The sequence below is a fragment of the Carassius gibelio genome, chromosome B22, assembly GCF_023724105.1.
Source record: "Carassius gibelio isolate Cgi1373 ecotype wild population from Czech Republic chromosome B22, carGib1.2-hapl.c, whole genome shotgun sequence".
Lineage (NCBI taxonomy): Eukaryota > Metazoa > Chordata > Actinopteri > Cypriniformes > Cyprinidae > Carassius > Carassius gibelio.
This window is the reverse complement of record NC_068417.1, coordinates 4,447,015-4,468,054: the sequence shown is the minus strand read 5'-3', so window position 1 is coordinate 4,468,054 and position 21,040 is coordinate 4,447,015. Positions and strand designations below refer to the sequence as shown.

Here is a 21,040-nt window from a genome sequence, read left to right as displayed (position 1 = left end):
AATATATTCCTCAGTACTAGTTACTCGTTTCAAAACTAATACTGTTACTTTACTTATTACTTTCTGACAACAGTAATTAGTTACAGTACTAGTTACATTACTTTTTCTTCACGCCCAACAGAAGTTGTAACTGTGTATCTTCCACAGTGACATTCAAATAGAAGTCTTGTAATAATCTCATTAATTTTCATGTGTCATGCTTGAATTAGGGCTGCACGATTATGACAATTATTCCCTTGAAATTGTATTTGCAATTATTCACAATTTATTAATTTATTTATTATTTTAATTATTACAATTTACATCAAATGATGATTATCATTGTTTGATGCAACTGCATACCATATTTTTATATGAAAATAAAACAAGCTGAAAAAAACGAACTGAAAAACTTTTATATGTGCTTTTCTATAGTAAAATATACATTGGATTGGTTTCTTCTTTAAATTATAAAAAAGTAAAAATATGAATGGTATTATAATGTTATACTAAAACAAATGGAAAAAACCCTTAAGATAAGATGTAGAAAGAAAAAAAACATCTTAAGCATGCAGAGTAACATAAGTGGGCTATTTATATAGACAATTATATAATTGTGGCATCCATAATTGTACTTGATATTCAATTAATTGTGCAGCCCTAGCTTGAACCTAATTGTAAATTATAATTGTACCCTTGGGTACGATTATATTTAATTGAGTTTGTAAGAAACTTTAATTTTTCAAAAGGGTTTTTAATTATAGCAATATAATGTACCAAATGCTGATCAGAGGGACACAACTTACACAACAATGTTCAGATCATCATTTTCCCTGACAAAATCAATATAACACAATACTTCTGTCTGCTGAATGAAAGCTTTTCCATATTCCAAGCTTGCCTGCTGCACTGGGGACATCACATGCATGTGAGAGTCATGATAATTATGAAATAAATCAAATCATTTGATTGTTGGATTTTTAACCAGCTTGGATGAGGCATCAAAATTAACTAAGCTGTTATATTGATAGTAATTGTTATATTATTACTGAATTCTTATTAGTAATTACTTACACTAGTTACTGCAAAAAGTAATATTACAGTAACTAAGTTACTAGTTACTGCCCAACACTGGTTAAATCAAACATATTTAACTAGGCTAAATATTCCTGTGTTATACATTGAACAAGTATTTAAGCTGTTTTAAACATGTGACATTCTAAAAACATTTATAGGAACTTCTACTTTGATTTGCAAATCATTTGACATGACAATACCCAGCCGGCACATGACCGACCTTCAACGTTGAAATATGGTTGAAATAAGGTCAGTTGTGGTTTCAACGTTGAAACAACGTTGATTCAACGTTTAAAGCTGAATGGTTGAAAAACATCCAGCACATGACCAACTTTCAATGTTGAAATATGGTTGAAATAAGGTCAGTTGTGGTTTCAACGTTGATTCAACGTTTAAAGATGAACTGTTGAAAAACTTCCAGCACATGACCAACTTTCAACATTGAAATATGGTTGAAATAAGGTCAGTTGTTTTAATGAAACAACGTTAAAAATGTTTAATGCTAAATGGTAGAAAAAGGTTAACAAGCTTTTAAATTATTTATATTAAATTATTTAAATTAATTATTATTTTAATAGCATTTAAAAATATTTTAGTCATGATACCTATTCTAAAATCTAAAGGTATATGTTAAATATTATCATCATTAACAACAATAAAACTATACATTTCGCTGCTTTATCACACTGAAACAACTCCCATTGGTAGTTTTATTTTATTACTTCTATCATGATTGGTTAATCTGGCTGTCATTCAGGAAACTGGACAATGAATCGGTTCGCGCTTTTCTACATTTAAAAATATGACCGTTGTTGTCGTCTTTCTGTGAGTGAGGCGGCTAACTGTGAGCTGCTGCTCGTTATAACTGACTGCTCGGTCGGTCCCGAATCATTTCATATTTGCCTGTACATTTTTTATTTATTTTGAGCGAATTTGAGTCGTGACCTGTCAATGGAGTACAAAAACTGTGAACACAAGAAAGGTCAGTTGTTCTGCGAGGTCCTGAAAACATCCTGTCAAAATGAGGTAAGAAAATCGCTAACTTTATCTTTATTATCTTTTGAAAATAGTAAAGTATTACCAGAGTTTACAAATGGGTAGTTTAAAGGACATGTAACCTGCAGATAAATAAATACCCGTGTGTCTATTTTTGCATTGCTTTATCACAGCTGATCAAGTTAGATGCTCACCTAATGTGTTACTGGTGAGTTATGTGTTAATGTCTGTCTTTTAGAGATTTTCCCATATTTTCCTGATATGAATCCCATGCATTAGGTGTGTTATATATGTTTGTATTCTTATAATAGTTTCAAAGTGTTTTCTGCAACATATAAGTGCAAATGTCGTTATTTAAATAATATAATTTTAATGAATTAATGTAAATGAAAAAAAAAAAAAAGGATTGTTTAAAGCCATGGTTCTCAAAGTGTCAGGCCCCCTCTAGTTGTTATGCAGGTGAATCACTAAATTAAACTAATTAATGTTGATACATTTTAACTTAATCTTTGAGTAAGTTTTTTTTTTTGCACATGTATGTTACAGTTAAAGTACAGTACAGTTTTGTAACTTTTGTTACATAACTACATTTAAAATTAAATTTTAATTTAAACTTTTTTTTTTCATTTACCTGTGTATGTAAGCACAGTTGTAGTGTTAATGTTCAAACTGTATTTACCATGGTAAAGTGTCTGACAATTAATTTTCTTATTAGAATAAAACTGCCTCATTTTTTTAACTGTAGAGCTGTAGCTGAATAGTTTGGCCTACTACGCTGCTGAAATGTAATGTTGGTCATTATGGTGCAACTTAATATTTAATAACAAATATTTTCTGAAGTGGTACTTGGTATAAAAAGTTTGAGAATCAATGGTTTAAAGAAATGGTATAATATGAAATCCTGCTTTTTAAGAACTTTTCAGTAAACCATTTCTTCTTTCCCCTTGTAGAGTCATCAAGGATCCAGCTTGTTCTTGAAACATTGGTAAGAAATTGTTCATCTGCTTCATTGCACTGTCACTTCTGCTAGAGATGCTTTGACCTTTTGTGATAGGTTTTGATTGTGCTTAGTTTAATAAAAATGTACTGAATTTGATTTGACTTGTTTTACTACACTGTAATGTTAGTGTTCTGATTAAAACAGTGTAACTGGGGGCTCTGAAAACACTGCTTGTGAATAATTTGTTAATATTGTACATTTTCATCTGAATACATTAAATAAGTGTTTAATGAATAGTGTTGTCCACTTTGGTTCCAACCTCACTGTTACTGAACTGTAAAGTGAAAATATTGTGTGATTTATTTTGCATTCAGTTTTCAGTTAAATATATTTCACAATATCAAAGTTATTGTCAAACATTGTGAACATACCTAAACAAACTTGTTAAATCTTATGTTCCCTCCAGAAGTTTGCGCTCTGCAAGTGAACGACGCCTTGTGGTGCCATCCCAAAGAGGTTCATAATCACTCTCAAGGACCTTTTCCTGGACTGTGCCCAGCTGGTGGAATCACCTCCCAATCTCAATCCGAACTGCTGAGTCTTTAATCATTTTCAAGAAACATCTTAAGACTCATCTTTTTCACCAGAACTTAACCAACTAATGCTAGCACTTTTCCTTCTTTTCTTGTCTTTCATATTAAAAAAAAAAAAAAAAACCTGGCTATGCGTTCTGTGCTAGACTAACTGAGACTTGTCATGGCACTTGTATACTGTTGTTGTTCGCTTGTACACCTGACTGCTTCTGTTCTTCTCATTTGTAAGTCGCTTTGGATAAAAGCGTCTGTTAAATGATTAAATGTAAATGTTTATACAGGACGGTACAGAAAGTGCACAAGTGGGAGAGAGTGGAAGGGACGGCGTCAGAAAGGACCGAGCGCTGGGACACTTTCAAGGATCACCCGAAGCACAACCACACTGTATACACTAAGGCTGCTGGTTCTAACATTTTAGAGTGCCCTGCAGTAGAAATCTCATTCTGCATTCCCCACGGTAAAGAAGACACAGTCCGGGGGGGTTCCCATTAGAAATCAACTGGTGGAAGGTTCCCTTCTCGAACTGTTCAACACATTTTCACTGCACAAATGTACACAACTCTTGTAATGAGACACATTACTAAAACATGTTTTTGACAGAAACTGTAGGTTTCCACCAAAATAAAAGATCCACTGGTTTCAGTCATAAAGGTACAAGGGTTTGTCTTGTAAGTGCTGCAAAAAAATATGCATTTATGTGCCAAATTATTTCACAAAAACCTTTAAATATTATTGTATTTGGATTGTTCTACTACCTGTTTTTAGCATTACCTCCATGCATACTCTGCATAATAAAGTGTGGGATTATTTTCATCTGTTTTATACAGTATGTTTCCAAAATTAAACTGCTGTTTGACAATTTTGAGCATGTGGTAGTTTATTGAAGTTGTTTGTAAAGCCATTGCTGCCAGTCATTAGATTTTTAGCCTTGCATGTACATTGTTGATCTAAATGCCAACTAGGATCTAGGTGTATTTACACACGGTGCAAGGTACGACGGGGAAACAACGTCGTGTTATCAACGCTGATTAACTTTTCAAAATCAACACCTCATTCAGCTTTAATCCCAGGGCTGCAGCACGACCCTAATTCACCCATAATGCAGGTAAGACGGTGAAACAGCGTCGCGATTTCAACGGTGAATCCACGTCGTGATTTCAACGTTGATCCAATTTGCAAAATCGAAAGGTTATTCAACGTTGATTCAACGTCGGGATTTCAACAGTGAATCAGCGTTGTGATTTCAACCATACATCAACGTCACGATTTCAACGGTGAATCAACGTCGTGATTTCAACGTTGATCCAATTTGCAAAATCGAAAGGTTTTTCAACGTTGATTCAACCATGGTACCTGACGTTGTTTCAACGTTGAATCAACGTTGAAATGCCGGCTGGGTAGTGAGAGAAAATACTGCTTGTTGAAAAGTGTTGTTTTTTTCTGTGAAAGCAGACTTGGTCTTACCTCTGTTTCTGTGAGAGACTCGTCTTTTCTCTCTTCTCTGACATACTGCAGATGAACAGCTCAACACGGAGATCTTTGTGTCTCTGAAGATGAGCATATGTTCATCATGACCTGGACATGACAATGAGATCAAGATCATGAGAGTTCAGAGTAACAAATGATGAAGAAAATAACTAGCGTTTAATGTTTGTATAACACTATAAAAACTTCACAATCACGGGACGGAGGAGGCATGAACCGGCGTCCATTCAAAATGAAGTTTTAATAATAAAATAAACACAAAACAGTGTGACAGCCCCTCACGGACGACTGCCGCGCACAAACAAAAACCAAAAAACTAATTAAAATCCAGGCCTGGTCCTCTCTTGTCTTTCACTGTCGTCGCTCCTCTTTTGTATCCTTCCGATCTCCTCCGTGGGACGCGAGACCGGTGAGTGGTGCAGGTGTCGCTCATTTCCCAATCACTCCACCGGCCTCGCTCCATTCCCACGGCTTTTGGCCCCGCCCCACTCGTCACATGCCCCTCGCAGGCTGGGGGGTACCCACGAAATTGCGCTCTACTCCCATCCTCCCAAAATTAACATAAAATATGCTACAATTATTAGGGTTGGGTAAATCGATTTTATCGATTAACTCGAATGTGTAGTTTACATCGATTTTTTTTTTAATGAAAATCGGTTTTCTTTTTAACATCCGCCGACGCTCCACTCAAGGCTCCAGTAGTTCCCTTGATAGCATACATGGAACTTCCACCCTTCCACCCTCAATACCCATGGCTGAAGTGCCCTTGAACAAGGTGCTGAACCCCCAGTTGCTCCCTGGGCGCTGGATCTATAGCTGCCCACTGCTCCGGGTGCGTGTTCACTTGAAGTTGTTGAAGTTGTTTTTATGCATTTATTTAGAAATGCTAAAACACAGAATTAGATAACAATAAAACATATAGTGTATAAAAAAAAAAAATTCATAGGACCATAAATTTGTTTTTGTTTTTTACTTTTTAAAATTGATGTGAAAATGTATAAGTTTTATGATTTTAATGAATTAGACATGCTTTTTGATTAATACAACTTAAATTTAGCCATGAAAAAGGAGTGGAGAAAAATTAAAAAGGAAAAAAATGGAATCCAGAAAAAAACAGAATTTGGAAAAAATAGAATGGAATTTGGGATTTTTTGGAATTTGGAATGGATTTCATAGGGCCCTACATAACCCAAAAAAACCATGTCTACACCGGACACGAGTGGTGCGATCCAACAAAAGACAATAGAACCCAGTGATGTTGTCTACACTGGATGCGGCGTGATGTGACACTAGTGATGGGCGATATGGCTGAAAACTCTATCACGATATAAGTGTTTCATATCGGTCAATATCAATAATTATTTATATTTTTATGACCCATTTAAAATAAGAACCAGGAGAAAAATTGTTTACATTTAAACATTTGTATTTTAAACTTAAAGGATTAGTTCATCTCAAAATGAAAATTTCCTTATAATTTACTCACCACAATGCCATCCAAGATATCCATGTCTGTCTTTCTTCAGTGTAAAATTATTATTTTTTTAGAGGAAACAATAGCAACCAACTGATTTAAAGTCCATTATATGAAGAAAAAATCCTGAAATGTTTTTCATCAGGGATGGCAGATTTATAAAAAGACATGCTACTTGTGACTAGATGTAATTAACTTCTGATAGTTTGCGGACAAAAGTGTCTCTGGTTGACTTTGCCCTATCAGTGTGACTCCCATGAAAAAAAAAATGAAAAAAGGGAAGACCTCTGACAGTCTTACATTTACAAACTGTATCCAGTATGATAATGCTACGTTAGATTTTATGTTATGTAAGACTTTCACTGTTTACAATGGCAGGGCCTGCCATCTTGTCTTTCTGGCTTGTTTTATCTGATTGAACTTTAACCCCAATGGGGAAATCCAGATCAAGTCCCGAAAGTTAATATCAAAACAAAATCAAGTTCAAACGTGTTTTGAACAATTTCTTTGTCATCTGAATATTAATCTTAAGTGTGTGGGGGGGTCGATTTAAATCGTTTTTTTTTTTTTTTTTTTTTTTTTTTTTTTGTGGCCATATGTCCCAGCCCTACTACAAATATACTGCCATGTAATAATCTCTTCAGATCACTCACAACACACGTCTTTATTTACATCCACATTACTTGAGAAGTTTAAAACAAGATTAGTTTTGCTCGTGTTTATCGTCTCTCTATCCGGGAGAACATGTTGGATTTGACCTCAGAATACTTTCAGCTTCGCAACTTAAAATAGAAGAAGAGGAAATAATATAACACTTTTAGAATTATTCTTCAAAAGTTCAAATGTTTTAACACACGTCGATCGGCTTTAAAGGGTTAATTTTTATTAATATCTTTCTGCTTCTCTGTGGTTTGTTATTCGCCGACAGACAGGTGTAAGTTATGAACTGAACAAATCCCGCTTCATCCAGCTCTGAAATGCGTTCATCATTCTCCTAAATAAGTGTAATGGTGAAAGTATTCAGACTTACTTGCAGTAGTTCAGACGATCTTGTGCTGCAGGAACAGAATCCAGAAGTCTTTCAAACACTTTCGGTTTGTGATCGCTGTTAAACACCTGTGCGATCTTCACGATTGATATTTGTCACCTGACACGACTTCATCTTGGAGAAAATCAAAGTCCAGGGGCACGTTCTCAAGTAGCCCAGAGTGCAGCCTGGACGATGGGGCGGAGCGACACGTGTCGCCCCGCCCATCTCAGCGGTTATTGGTTTATGATTAAGATGAGCTTATTGGTGTACAGATGAGTGACGATTTTACAGCTTATTGGTATAGAGAATTATGACGCTGTTTAGCAGAATTGGAATGCGCAAGTAGACACTCAGATGAATAAACTTTTAATATAAATTAAAAAGTGAATATAAATGTTGTGTTTCTGCATTTATTGTTGCATTTCCACAGTGGTGTCAAACCACTTACTCAAGTAAAAGTGTAAAAGTACTGGTTTAAAAAAAATACTTAAAGTATAAACGTAAAAGTAATGAAGGGAAAAAAATGCCATTAAGAACAAAAGCTTGGGCCGAGCCACAGGGGCCTATTGTGCACTACCCCACCTCTTCAAATAAAAAAAAGGCCATAATGCCTATAATGTTATATTAAAATGTTCATGTTGAAAAATTTGTGATGCAATAGGCTACCTTTTTTTTATATGCCCATTGAAAATGAACGCATTTTAGTACAATGCAAATACATTAAAGAGCTAGAGATATGATGACTAGTTGCCTATAAGTATTGTTATGGTGCAAAAAGTCAAACTTCAGAGGCATGTCATCAATAAGCTTTAATGGAATGTAAATGTACATCCAAGCTTAGCTGCAGGAATCTGCGAGGGGAATGGACAAGAACATTGGTGCAGGCTAAGAAATAACCCTTGTATGGTTGTCTATATACAATAAACATTATAGTGCTGTCAAAATGAATGATTAATCCAAGTGATTAATCAAAAACTAAAAATGAAAAATAACTCATAATCCTGATACCTTCTTGATTGATAGCTTCCTGTATATGCTTCATACGTCTGCTATGTCCAGTGTTGGGGGGTAACGAGTAACAAAGTTGGTAAAGCCTAGTTATCACAACATTGTCAAACGCGTCATCAATCGCAAACGATAATTTATAAAAACGTCTCGCTACCGAACTACCTATAGTAGCTTAATTTGTGGAGGACGAAGAGAAAGCACCCGTTTGGTAAATGAGCCAGTGAGAAATAACTTTTAAGTAGGGTCCAGTGCCTTTTCGATACTTTTAAAATGGTACCGGCGCCTAAACGGTGCCTGAACCGATACTTTAAAAAAAAAAGAACCTAAAAAAACTATGGATAACTTTAAAGAACATTACAAATATTTAAAATAAATCCATAGCTTTCACCTTTGATGCTCTCATTTCCCAAGTTGTGCTTCCCTTAATCTAAGGCTAATAAATGTATTTCACAATCTGGGTCATTATTTAATACAAAACCACACATAATGTTTCTACTGTATCTCTGTCACTCTATTTAGAGTTAAGATGAGTGCTGTCTGTCACTGTCTTTAATCAGTTCTGTGAATTACTGTATGCTCATTCTTTATAAAGTAGCAACAATGTCGTTTTTAAAATACAGTACTATGCAAAAGTATTATGGAAAAGAAAAAAAATAGTATTTTCACACCAAAAAAAGGTAATATATATATATATATATATATATATATATATATATATATATATATATATATATACACACATATATACATATATATACATATATATATATATATATATATATATATATATATATATATATATATTGTCACGGGGTGAAGAACCACTCGACAAGAGGTACGTGAAATCAAAAGCCCCGGAGGGTGGGTTTATTGAAAAGTGAAGGGTGCCTGGTGAAGTGTCCTGATCTGCTTTCCGCTGGTTGGTGCTCCCCGTGTGCTCTCCGTGCTCCTCTGTGCCAATCAAGGGGAAAGTGGGTGTCCAGACGTGCTCCAAAGGGTGTGGGCTGTCGGTCACTCGCTGCTTTCTGTGGGGATAGGAGAGAGGGGTTAGTCCAGCTTTGCGTTCTGCTTGAGAACCTCCTCTCAGTGCAACATGTGCTGCTTTTCAATGTGCTGGCTGATGGGGAGCAGCTGTGACCGATCAGCCGGTGACGAGGGCGTGCAGGTGTTTTGGTTTGGTTTCCAGGGCGACGCTGATTCCTCTGGGAGTGCTCGTCACATCCCCCCCCCCCTAAGCGTCGTTCTGGTCCTGCGAAGACATGTAGAAAGTAGGGGTGAGATTAGGGGAGGGTGGGGAATGACCCCTGACAGACCTGCATAAGCTGTCCAGATCCGGGAGAGGCCATCGGCGTTCGCGTTGGCGGCCCCAGCTCGATGGCGGACTTCGAAGTGGAAGTCCTGGAGCGCTAGGAACCAGCGAGTCACCCTGGCGTTGGTGTCCTTGGCGCGGGCCATCCACTGTAGGGGCGCGTGGTCGGTTACCAGGGTGAACTTGCGGCCCAGGAGGTAGTACCGGAGCTCCAGGACTGCCCACCTGATGGCCAGGGCTTCCTTCTCCACAGCGAAGTATTTCCTCTCGGCGGGGGACAGCTTCCTGCTGATGTAGATGATCGGATGCTCCTCACCTTCCTGAATTTGGGAGAGGACCGCTCCTAGTCCTGTGTCGGAAGCATCCGTCTGCAGCAGGAAGGGGCAGCTAAAGTCCGGGGCGCGGAGTACCGGCGAGGACGTGAGTGCTGCTTTCACCTGGGAGAAGGCTTCTTCCGCCGACGGGGTCCAGCATACTTTCTCCGGCTGCCCCTTCCTGGTCAGGTCTGTCAGGGGGGCGGCTAAAGAGGAGAAGTTGGGGATAAAACAACGATAATAACCCGCCAACCCCAAGAAGGCTCGTACCTGGGTCTTTGTCTCCGGTCTTGGTGCGGCGTGGATGGCCTCAACTTTCTTGTCTTGCGGCCGGATGAGTCCTCGGCCGACTTGATAGCCCAGGTACTTGGCCTCAGAGAGGGCTAGGTGGCATTTTCGGGGGTTGGCGGTAAGTCCAGCCCGCCGGAGCTCCGAGAGCACCCTCCGCAGACGATCCAGATGTTCGTCCCACGCCTCGGAGTGGACCACGACGTCATCCAGGTAGGCGGCCGCGTAAGCTTGGTGAGGCCGCAGGAGGATGTCCATCATCCGCTGGAACGTCGCGGGGGCCCCATGTAGGCCGAAGGGAAGGGTCCGGTACTGCCAGTGGCCACTGGGGGTGGAGAAGGCGGTTTTCGGCTTGGCGGCCTCGGAGAGCGGTACCTGCCAATAGCCCTTGGTTAGGTCTAGGGTGCTGATATACCGGGCCCTTCCTAGCCGGTCCAGCAGTTCGTCCACCCGAGGCATGGGGTACCCGTCGAATTCGGAGACTTCGTTCAGGCGGCGGAAGTCGTTACAAAAGCGGAGGGTGCCATCCGGCTTTGGGACCATCACAATGGGGCTGGACCACGGACTCCGGGATGGTTCTATTACCCCCAACTTTAGCATCTGTTGGACCTCTTCCTCAATAGCCTGCCGACGAGCCTCCGGGACTCGGTAGGGCCGTTGCCTAACGACGACTCCTGGGGGCGTCCGGATATGGTGTTGAAGCACGTTGGTCTGCCCGGGCTGAGAGGAGAACACATCCTGGAACTGACTGACCAGGTGCTGCAGCTCCGTCTTCTGGGCAGCCGAAAGGTGGGGGTTGATATCCACAACCACGGGCTCGGTGAGGCTTAGGGCAGCTACTTGGTCCCGGGTCCCCACCCATTTCTTTAGGAGGTTGACGTGGTAGAGTTGCTCCGCCTGCCGTCGTCCCGGCTGTCTCAGGCGGTAAGTGACCGGTCCAACCCTCTCGACGACCGAGTAGGGCCCCTTCCAGGAGGCCAGAAATTTGCAGGCGGAGCTGGGGACCAGGACCATGACGCGGTCTCCCGGTTGGAACTCCCGTGGCTGGGCTGTCCGGTCATAATGACGTTGCTGCGCTTGTTGGGCCCTGGTGAGGTGTTCCCGGACTAACGGCATCACTCGGTCGATCCGTTCCCTCATTTGCCGGACATGTTCGATGACAGTACGATGCGGGGCCGGCTGCTGCTCCCACGCTTCCCGGGCCACGTCCAAGAGGCCCCGGGGTTGACGGCCAAACAGGAGCTCGAAGGGGGTGAAGCCAGTTGAGGCCTGGGGAACTTCGCGGATCCCGAAGAGCACGTAGGGGATCATGAGGTCCCAATCCCGCTTGTCCTCCGCCGCCACACGTCTGAGCATTTGCTTGAGGGTCTGGTTAAATCTCTCTACGAGGCCATCAGTCTGGGGGTGATAAACAGTGGTCCTCAACTGCTTCACCCGCAGCAGCCGGCAGAGGTCAGCCATTAGCCGGGACATAAAGGGGGTTCCCTGGTCAGTCAGTATCTCTGAGGGGAGGCCGACTCGGCTGGCCAGCAGAAACAGCTCCTGGGCGATGGACTTTGCGGTGGCCTTCCGCAGGGGGACTGCTTCTGGGTACCGGGTGGCATAGTCGACGATGACCAGGATGTGCTCATGCCCTCGGGCAGACTTCGGCAACGGCCCCACTATGTCCAGGCCAATCCGCTCGAAGGGCACCTCGATGATAGGCAGCGGGATGAGCGGGCTGGGGGGAGGAGTCCGGGGCGACGTGGCCTGACAGGTCGGGCAGGCCTGGCAGAACCGCTTTACCTCGGCGTCCAGGCCCGGCCAATGGAAACGGTCGCGGATGCGTTGGGCAGTATTGGCTGCCGCGAGGTGTCCTGCCATGGGGTGGGAATGGGCCAGCTCCAGAATGGTCTCGGTCTTGGCACGAGGCACAACTAGTAACTTTTTCTCCTCCCCCCTACGCTGGGCGACACAATACAGCAGGCCATTCTCTACGACAAAATGTGGGAGAGGGTGGGGCCGGGGGAGGACGTCCTCTCCATCCACGACTCGCACCTGGCTCCAACAGTGCTTGAGTCGGTCGTCCTCCCGCTGTTCCTTGGCGAAAGAGCCCCCTCCAGCGGCCTGTTGGTAGACATCATAAAACAGATTAGTAGATTGGGAGGGGGCCTCACCTTCTCTCCCACTGTCGGAGACGAGCAGGGCCGGTCGGCGGCGGGGTCCAGGCGGCCGCCTCGGTCTTCGACGGTTCCCCTTGGGGCTGGCAGGCTGGGTAGCGGCGGACAGCAGCTTCTCGAAGCCGGGCCAATCCCTTCCAAGCAGTACGGCCACCGGCAGGTCCTTCACTAGGCCTACCTCCACTGGCCAGGTGCCTTGGGGGGACGAAATGACCATTTCACGGGCCGGTATTTGACGAGTGTCTCCGTGCACACAGGTAATCGGTAGGAAGTTTTTCCGGCCGCTTCGCGGGGCGCACAGCCGCGCCTGGATGAGGGTGACCGCACTGCCTGAGTCCAGCAGGGCCCGGAACCGTCTTCCATCCACCTTCACATCTGCTTCGGGGGCTCCCGCCGGCACCCGTTGGTGAAGGATGCAGCCTGCCAGCCAGGCTCGCGGAGGCGACGGTGGTTCGGCACCTGGCATGGGCTCATCTCGCGGTGGGGGCACCGTCGGCCTGCTGACGGGTCGCGCGGTGCCTTCGAGCGGGCGTCGCTCCTGGACCACCCTCCGGGGGAATGGCGGCAGCCGGTCCCCTGCCCCGCTGGGATGAACGGCATCCGCCAGCTCGATCGCCTCCACTAGTTCCCGGACGTCACGTGGGTCCCTCATGCCGACGGCCTGTCGGTGGGCGCGAGGTAGTGCGCGCAGGAGGCGATCGATCACCACTCGTTCCGCTACCTGTGTTGGTGTGGGGTTTCCTGCCAACAGCCAGTGCTGGGCGAGGCGGCTGAGTTCGGCTGCCTGGGCACGGGCTGGCACCCGGGGCTTGTATTCCCACTCGTGGAACTGCTGGGCGGCACTTACAGGGGAGAGGCCCAGCCTCGCCAGGATCTCTCGCTTCACTTCGACATAACTGTCGGCACTCGTCAGGGGGAGCGAGAAGTAAGCCCTCTGTGCTTCACCGGTGAGTAGGGGTGCCAGCGCACGCGCCCACTCGTCCTCTGGCCATCCCTCTCGGTGGGCAGTGTTTTCGAAGACCTGAAGGAAGGCTTCCACATCGTCATCGGCCGTCATCTTGGGCAACAGACGGGTGGCTTGTGCCCGAGGCTCAGGTAGCGGAACGCGCTGGGCCGCGGCCGCCCGGACGGCGGCGAGTTCATCCTCCGTCCTGCCCAGGCGAGTGGCGAGGTGTTCCGCTATTTGCTGCTGGCGGATGCTAACCTCAGCGAGGCGTTGTAAGACGTCCTCCATCGCGGGGCCGCGCGTGCCGCCTTCCGTGGTGCTGCTGACGGAAAGCAAAAAAATTAGGAGTTGGGGCGGTGACCTTGTCGGTGATTCCTCACTGTTCTGCCCGCATTCTCCACCACTGTCACGGGGTGAAGAACCACTCGACAAGAGGTACGTGAAATCAAAAGCCCCGGAGGGTGGGTTTATTGAAAAGTGAAGGGTGCCTGGTGAAGTGTCCTGATCTGCTTTCCGCTGGTTGGTGCTCCCCGTGTGCTCTCCGTGCTCCTCTGTGCCAATCAAGGGGAAAGTGGGTGTCCAGACGTGCTCCAAAGGGTGTGGGCTGTCGGTCACTCGCTGCTTTCTGTGGGGATAGGAGAGAGGGGTTAGTCCAGCTTTGCGTTCTGCTTGAGAACCTCCTCTCAGTGCAACATGTGCTGCTTTTCAATGTGCTGGCTGATGGGGAGCAGCTGTGACCGATCAGCCGGTGACGAGGGCGTGCAGGTGTTTTGGTTTGGTTTCCAGGGCGACGCTGATTCCTCTGGGAGTGCTCGTCACAATATATATATATATATATATATATATATATATATATATATATATATATATATATATATATATATATGTGTGTGTGTGTGTGTGTGTGTGTGTGTAACAAATTGACACCAGTCTCTGAACGTCACCAATAATATTCTGAACATTCCCTTGGCCCCTACGAAAATTTACCATGGTTCTGCTACAGTAACTATAGTTAAACTATGGTGTTTTTATAATTACAGCACATGGTAATTAATATGCCAACAAATATTTTTACTACAATAAATCCATGGTTACTTTTTGCAAGGAAGGAACTATACAGGTTGTAAAGAACTTGCGCAAAAACACTTGTTACTTTCTGTTATTTGTTTTCTGAACTGCACAACTGAAAAGGGAAAACCTCATTAATCCTCACAATCCTGTCACAACTAAATTAAGAATTCATTAAAGCAATGCATAGCAAATTATGTTACCATCAAATATGAGAAACCTTAAAGAATGATAGACTGATGTAAATGACTGAAACCTGTTGTCATGCACGTGTTTTCCATAGCTTTTTTATTAAAACATTATACACTGCAAAGTTTAACTTTAAATGACATCAATTAATAATCAAAACCAGTTGATCTCAGTTCATTCTCTATTTCCCTTCAATGAACTTAACACACAAATGTGTTTCATGCCGAAAAAAAACAAACAGAAAAAAACAGTCCTTGGAACAAAATCCTTTGTAAACAAAAGCCCAGAAGATCACCACGCCGATCTCTTCCCTGTACCCTGGTGGGTTAAACTTGAAAAGGGCTCTGCACTGCAAGCATTCCCTGATGCAGTACATCCGTCTGAACTCGTTCCGGTCAGTAGACAGGAGGACAATTCTTCCAGTTGGCCACAACTTATAGTGTAAAGACAAAATACATGAAAGATAATAATAATAATACAAAAAAAAAGTTTCACAGCCATGTACTAAAAAATTCAATTGGAGAATGAGCATTAAACGGGGGAAATCTTACTGTCTAGCCAGACAAACTGTGCCGCTTTCCGAAAAACTTCGGAGCACATCCCTAAACCATCTGCAAACCAGAGAAAGTGTCAAATATGCAGAGTCACCCGCTGACCAAATAACCTCACTGAGGATTTCCAGTGGAAGCTGTTGAATCAAAAACATACATAGGTTTATATATACATGTATATAAAAGTTATTAAACATTATATAAACACTGACTACAGACAACCTTGCTTTAAAACTCTCATTAAAAACTCTACAGATTGTTGTCACAACTGCATACTCATTCTTTTATAATAACACTAATAAAATGTTAATATATACAGTACTGTGCAGAAGTATTAGGCATGTTAGTATTTTCACATTGAAAAAAATAGTTTTGAGCCAATTATTTATATCTTTTGCTGTTGTGTGTCAGTAGGATATATTAGTTTACATTTCCACACATTCATTTTGCCATTAATTGTAATAATCCTGTGAGATATTTGTATATATTTGTATGCACGATCCACATGAAGATCTTTTACATTGAATATAAATATTTCTATCTTATATGGTGAACAAAATCCACATTAGATCACAAACAGAAGTTATTTAAAACACTCGCTGCTGTCTGAAAATGAATTAAGCTGAAATGTTTTTAAATGTCATTGTTGCTGATGTTAACTGATAGCTAAGCTATATATTAAATAATCCACAGTGCTGACCAATGTAGTACTTGTACATAATACCAATTTCACATCTGAACAACTATGTAGCTGTAATAACTAAAATACCTCTGCATGTACACACATATGTAATTATTAGTTCTTAATGAATGTAATAACCTGCTTTGCTGGACTCTGCCTGAAGACATGGTGAATGGTGAATTTCCTCCCCTCAGAGGTTGAGCTCTAAGAGAACAAATGTCAAGACGTAGGTATAGTACAGAGTAATGTTTCATGTAGCAACATTCAAACAGCTACATACATTTGCGGAGTGAAGCTGTCCAGGAGAACAGAACACCACCACCTCCTGGGGGGTATTCCAAAAAGCAGGTTATGTGAAATACCTGGGTATGTTTAAGGGTAAGTTCGTGGATAACCTCAAAGTTCGGTTCCAAAAACAAAGGTAACTTTCTGGGTATGTATGTAACCATAGCAACTGACTCTCTGAAGATAACCTGCTCGAGAGCAGGTTATGTTTCAGTGTAACTTTATTTCAGAAGGTTGGTGAGCATGGCGTGCCCTTTTGACGAGGATCCTGTGGACGTAGAAGCACAAATTATACAAGGTTTTTTTGTCGGGAGAGGGTTATAAGACCGTGTATTGATGTGTTTGCATACCCTATTGAATATTTAAAAGAGCATTATCGTTTTTCAAAAGATTCATTAGTTTATTTAACAGGTCTTTTAAAACCGCATATTGCCAATGTGACAAACCGCGGCTCTGCGCTTAGCACAGAAAACATTCTGTGCATAGCACTTAGGTTTTTTGCATCTGGCCATTTTTTGTACAGTGTGGGCGATTCAGAGCATGTGGGAAAGGCAACTGTGTGTATATCCGTTCGTACAGTGTGTCTGGCACTTAAACAGTTGTTACCCACGTTTGTACAGTTCACTGGCCATAAACCTCTGCTTGTTACTAAAGACGAATTCCACAGAGTGGCAGGTTTGTCCTTTGTAGTAAAGTATATGACGCATATTTAATATTTAGTAATATTATTAATATCTATACATGTATTCATTATGCACACACTTCATACTTCCATAACTTTCTGTTTCAGGCTTTCCAAATGTAATTGGGTGCATTGATGGCACTCAGATTCCTATAAAAGCTCCATCAATAAATGAGGGAGACTATGTTAATAGGAAATCTATTCATAGTATCAATGTGCAGGTAACAACTTAATTTTTTCCCCTTCTTAAAATCATCAAAGTCATTACTTTTTCCACTAACTATAGGTAACATGTGAGGCAACCCAAATCATCACCAATGTCAAGGCAAAATGGCCAGGATCTGTGCATGATGCCAGAATTTTCCGCGAGTCATCATTATGCCAGACATTTCAGCAGGGTATGATTTGCTTTATACAATTTTTGTTTTTTCGTTTTTACTATATCAATCATTACAGGACAGTACAATGGTTACTTGCTGGGGGACAGAGGATACCCTTGTCTGCTCTATTTAATGACACCCTACCCTGAACCTGAGCCTGGACCACAGACACGGTTTAACCTGGCTCACAGCCGAACACGGGCCAAGGTGGAGATGACTATAGGGATCCTCAAATCTCAGTTTCAGTGTCTGCGTGGGCTCCGGGTTAGTCCAGAGAGGGCATGCCACATTATTGTGGCTTGTGTTGTGCTTCACAATATTGCCACTATAAGAGGAGAGATCCACCCTCCTTGTATTGAGGAAGATGGCCCAGAGGAACACCGACAGATTTTAGAGGCCAACAGAGACGGAAGACTTTTGAGAGACAGGATTTGTCAAAATTACTTTTATTTGTTTTTTTTTGCACTGGTCTGCCAGGCAGTTTATTTCTTCATTTCCTGAAAAACAATAAAAGTAAAATTCATTAAAATGTTTTTTTTTTATATTGCTTTACACATACATACATACAGATAGATAGATAGATAGATAGATAGATAGATAGATAGATAGATAGATAGATAGATAGATACAGACACAGACAGACAGACCACTTTTAACATGCAACAGATTAATATTCAGACAAGTTCTCACCTTAAGGCGATTCTCAAGTAATTATATTTCAAGTGCTGCTTTTTTAATGAGGAGCCTTTTCTCTTCCATTTGAAGCTGTATAAGGTCCATCTCCATGTAACTTTTTCTTATTTGTTTTTGAAGATGGACCTTATACAGCTCCTTTGCTGGCAACTAAGGTGGAAAAATGTAATAAATGAGATTGTTTGGTCAGACAATAAAATTCAAATATGGACACATGGACACAAATTCTTACCCTGCTTAGATTGTGTGCTGAGGCTGAAGGACCCTCATCTGTGGGAAGATCCCTAGGTATGTACTATGAAAGGACAATGACAGTTTGTTACTCTAATGCAAAAAGGGGCCATACATCATAATGGTATGCATCATACCTCAGTGGATCTACCAGTATTGTCCACTTCTGTCACAGCAGATGTGGTCTCTTCATCGTCATCATCATCTTCATCCTACAAGACAAATATTCAAGTAAACATTATTTGGCAAAAAAAAAAAAAGAAAACCCTAAAATTATTTACAACTTACAACTGTGACAGACTGTGTTCTTTCTGGAGAGTCCGATAATACAATCCGTCCATCAGTATCTATAAGAACACAAAACCCGTTAAATTCTCAATATTATCAAAGAAAATAATACATCGCCATAATACACGCCGCTCGCTTTTTTTCGCTTTGAGTTTCCATGGTGACTCTTGAAATCTAAAAATAATAATAATAATATACACACAAAAATCATGCATGTCTGTTCAAATAACTTGACAAATGTAATGCCATACCTCTGTAAAATCAAACCTAAGAACTAAAGCCATGTGCAGAGTGTACTGTTACAATCCACAAAGAACAATAAAATTAGCAATTTATAACAATTATTAACAATAATTCTTCAAATTGAACCTACCATGGATAAATAGATGATCGAACATCACATTTAATATTATAAGATATTTACGCAACCACTTTTACTCACCTCATGCAATCAACGTGGAATAGCGTTATTACTCTGTTGCTGCAGTTGCCACCGTTCTGTTTGTTTCAACGCAAACTGCCCCCTGCTGGCTCGGAGGAAAATATCAAAGGCGGGGTCGCCCCGCCCCATCGTCCAGACTGCACTCTGGGGTTACTCCCCGTTCTTCGTACGTCGCTTATTACATCCGAGATCAAATGACACATCCAAGATGATATCATCGTGCTAATCCTGATCCGGCTAATTGGGTTCTTCGAACACACCTGTTGTGTATGATGAGTATCGCTGGATTGAGTTATCTGAGATAATTGCGCGTTCATGTGTTGGCTTAAAAGGGGATATGTATCGATACTCGAAGCCTTGATCAGCAGTGCAGCGATTGGCTGGTGGCAAGACGGCAATGTAATGACATCATATAATTTAAAATGACATCTGACGAAAAACTTGACAAATTTCTAGATTTTTATAAGGAAACAGCCAAGCAAACAATACTACATAAATGTTATAATAGATACATGAAACAGATAATAGATACATGTTTTTTTTTTATTAGAATTTTTTTCATGATTCCCAATTATTTAGATTCGCAATTTATAATAGTTGTTTAGTCTTTACATTTTTATTTCAATGTAGAAATTATCTATTCATTTCATTTTATATTTGGACAGATTTGTTACGTGACCGTATTAATGAAAGTTTCTTAAGGGTCAATATCATGTTATCTGCATTTCCTGCGCTCCATCAAGCCACTCTTATAATAGCAGTCATCACTCAAAATAATGCACGACTCTATTATCTGTATAGCATGTGTGTAAGACTCCAATAATACAATAATAATTCAATAATACAATTATGAAGTAATAATTTTATGACAAATAAATAGTTCAGTGAGTAAAACTAGCTGTGTCTATAGAAGGCTGTTATGGACTACTCAGCATTTTTATATTAATTTAAAATAATTTTTTTAATTAATATTATTTTAGATTATTGTCCCTGGATCAGTATGATACTCTTGTAATAAAGTAGCGGTGGTAGCAGACATATTTTGAGTATCAGTTCTGGTTGAAAAGAAGCGATCTAATCCTGTTTACATGAAATAAGCTGCTCCCGAGCAGGTTTAAGCTCACAGACCTGTTGCAATGACAGCAGCTCCGGGATGAGCTTCGATGAACCAAATGATCCAAGATCACGCCAAATCGTCAACATTCAAATCCATCTAACTGAGTTATCGACGTACGAAGAGCGGGCCCCAGTTAACAACAGATCTCGTGCATCAGCGCCACCAACTGGACAGGAATGTGAAGCACAAACACACCTGCTTTCTCCTTCTTCTTCCTTCTAACAGCAGATCCCAAACTAAAACAGTGCACTAGCGCCACCTGCTGTTTCTTCACATTCTCCCTCTCAATCTGCTCCATTCACCTCCTTCTGAGACATTTGACTACTCTGAAGGGTTAATGAATAATGACAGACAAACCATATCAAATAATCAAACCAAACATATAAAACATAATTATATACTTTTATGTATTTTAAATCCAACATTTAAGGAAATATATGACTGACTAATGATTTTAGATTATTATTCATAATTTACTGGCTTTCTGTACTCTTATTCAACATTTATAACACTGTTTTTTTTTTGTAATTTAAGTTTAATTGACAGTTGTAATAAAGCAACAGAAAACTGAAAATGAGAAGTAGAAATTATTAAATAAGTGTTTGTTAAAATGCTGGGATGTAATATGATGGGTAAAAGAGTGTATATTGAAAAACATGATTTACATTGAAGATAGAATAAGAAATAGTTAAGAATGTAAAATAATATTTGGTGTTTATTTCATAGACAGAGACATTGCTGGATATGATGAAGAGAAACCCCAAGAACCCAGAAGGAAGCTGGAGGACAAGATCTTGTTTGAGACTCAATCTCAATCATTAGACTGTAAAAAGT

The 21,040-nt window shown here is 41.4% G+C and overlaps 2 protein-coding genes and 2 long non-coding RNA genes across 4 annotated transcripts in view; 1 reads left to right on the top strand and 3 right to left on the bottom strand.

Annotated features, from left to right (window-relative positions):
- Positions 1-7,724, bottom strand: part of LOC127987694 (uncharacterized) — a 2,462,016-nt gene extending 2,454,292 nt beyond the window's left edge. The window contains exons 1-2 of the mRNA XM_052590053.1: positions 7,575-7,724; positions 5,050-5,160 (exon numbers count right to left, since the gene is read on the bottom strand). Coding sequence (XP_052446013.1) covers positions 5,050-5,093 — 44 coding nt within the window. The 5' untranslated portion in view covers positions 5,094-5,160; positions 7,575-7,724. The remainder of the gene's footprint in view (positions 1-5,049; positions 5,161-7,574) is intronic.
- On the top strand, positions 1,261-4,242 carry LOC127987803 (uncharacterized). The gene is made up of 4 exons (XR_008161416.1): positions 1,261-2,082; positions 2,226-2,260; positions 3,003-3,037; positions 3,459-4,242. It is a non-coding gene; the product is annotated as an uncharacterized LOC127987803 (long non-coding RNA).
- Positions 7,725-9,371: 1,647 nt separating the features above from the next.
- Positions 9,372-13,136, bottom strand: LOC127987700 (uncharacterized). The gene is made up of 2 exons (XM_052590060.1): positions 9,896-13,136; positions 9,372-9,607 (listed from the first exon to the last, which is right to left on the bottom strand). Exons 1-2 carry the CDS (start codon positions 13,116-13,118, stop codon positions 9,594-9,596), a joined length of 3,237 nt encoding a protein of 1,078 aa, XP_052446020.1. The 5' UTR covers positions 13,119-13,136; the 3' UTR covers positions 9,372-9,593.
- Positions 13,137-15,138: 2,002 nt separating this feature from the next.
- Positions 15,139-16,292, bottom strand: LOC127987829 (uncharacterized). The gene is made up of 3 exons (XR_008161448.1): positions 16,227-16,292; positions 15,407-15,543; positions 15,139-15,288 (listed from the first exon to the last, which is right to left on the bottom strand). It is a non-coding gene; the product is annotated as an uncharacterized LOC127987829 (long non-coding RNA).
- Positions 16,293-21,040: the final 4,748 nt, after the last annotated feature.

Excerpts from the sequence above, each read along its gene's own strand:
- LOC127987700 (XM_052590060.1), bottom strand. The coding sequence starts at position 13,118 with ATGCCAGGTGCCGAACCACCGTCGCCTCCGCGAGCCTGGCTGGCAGGC.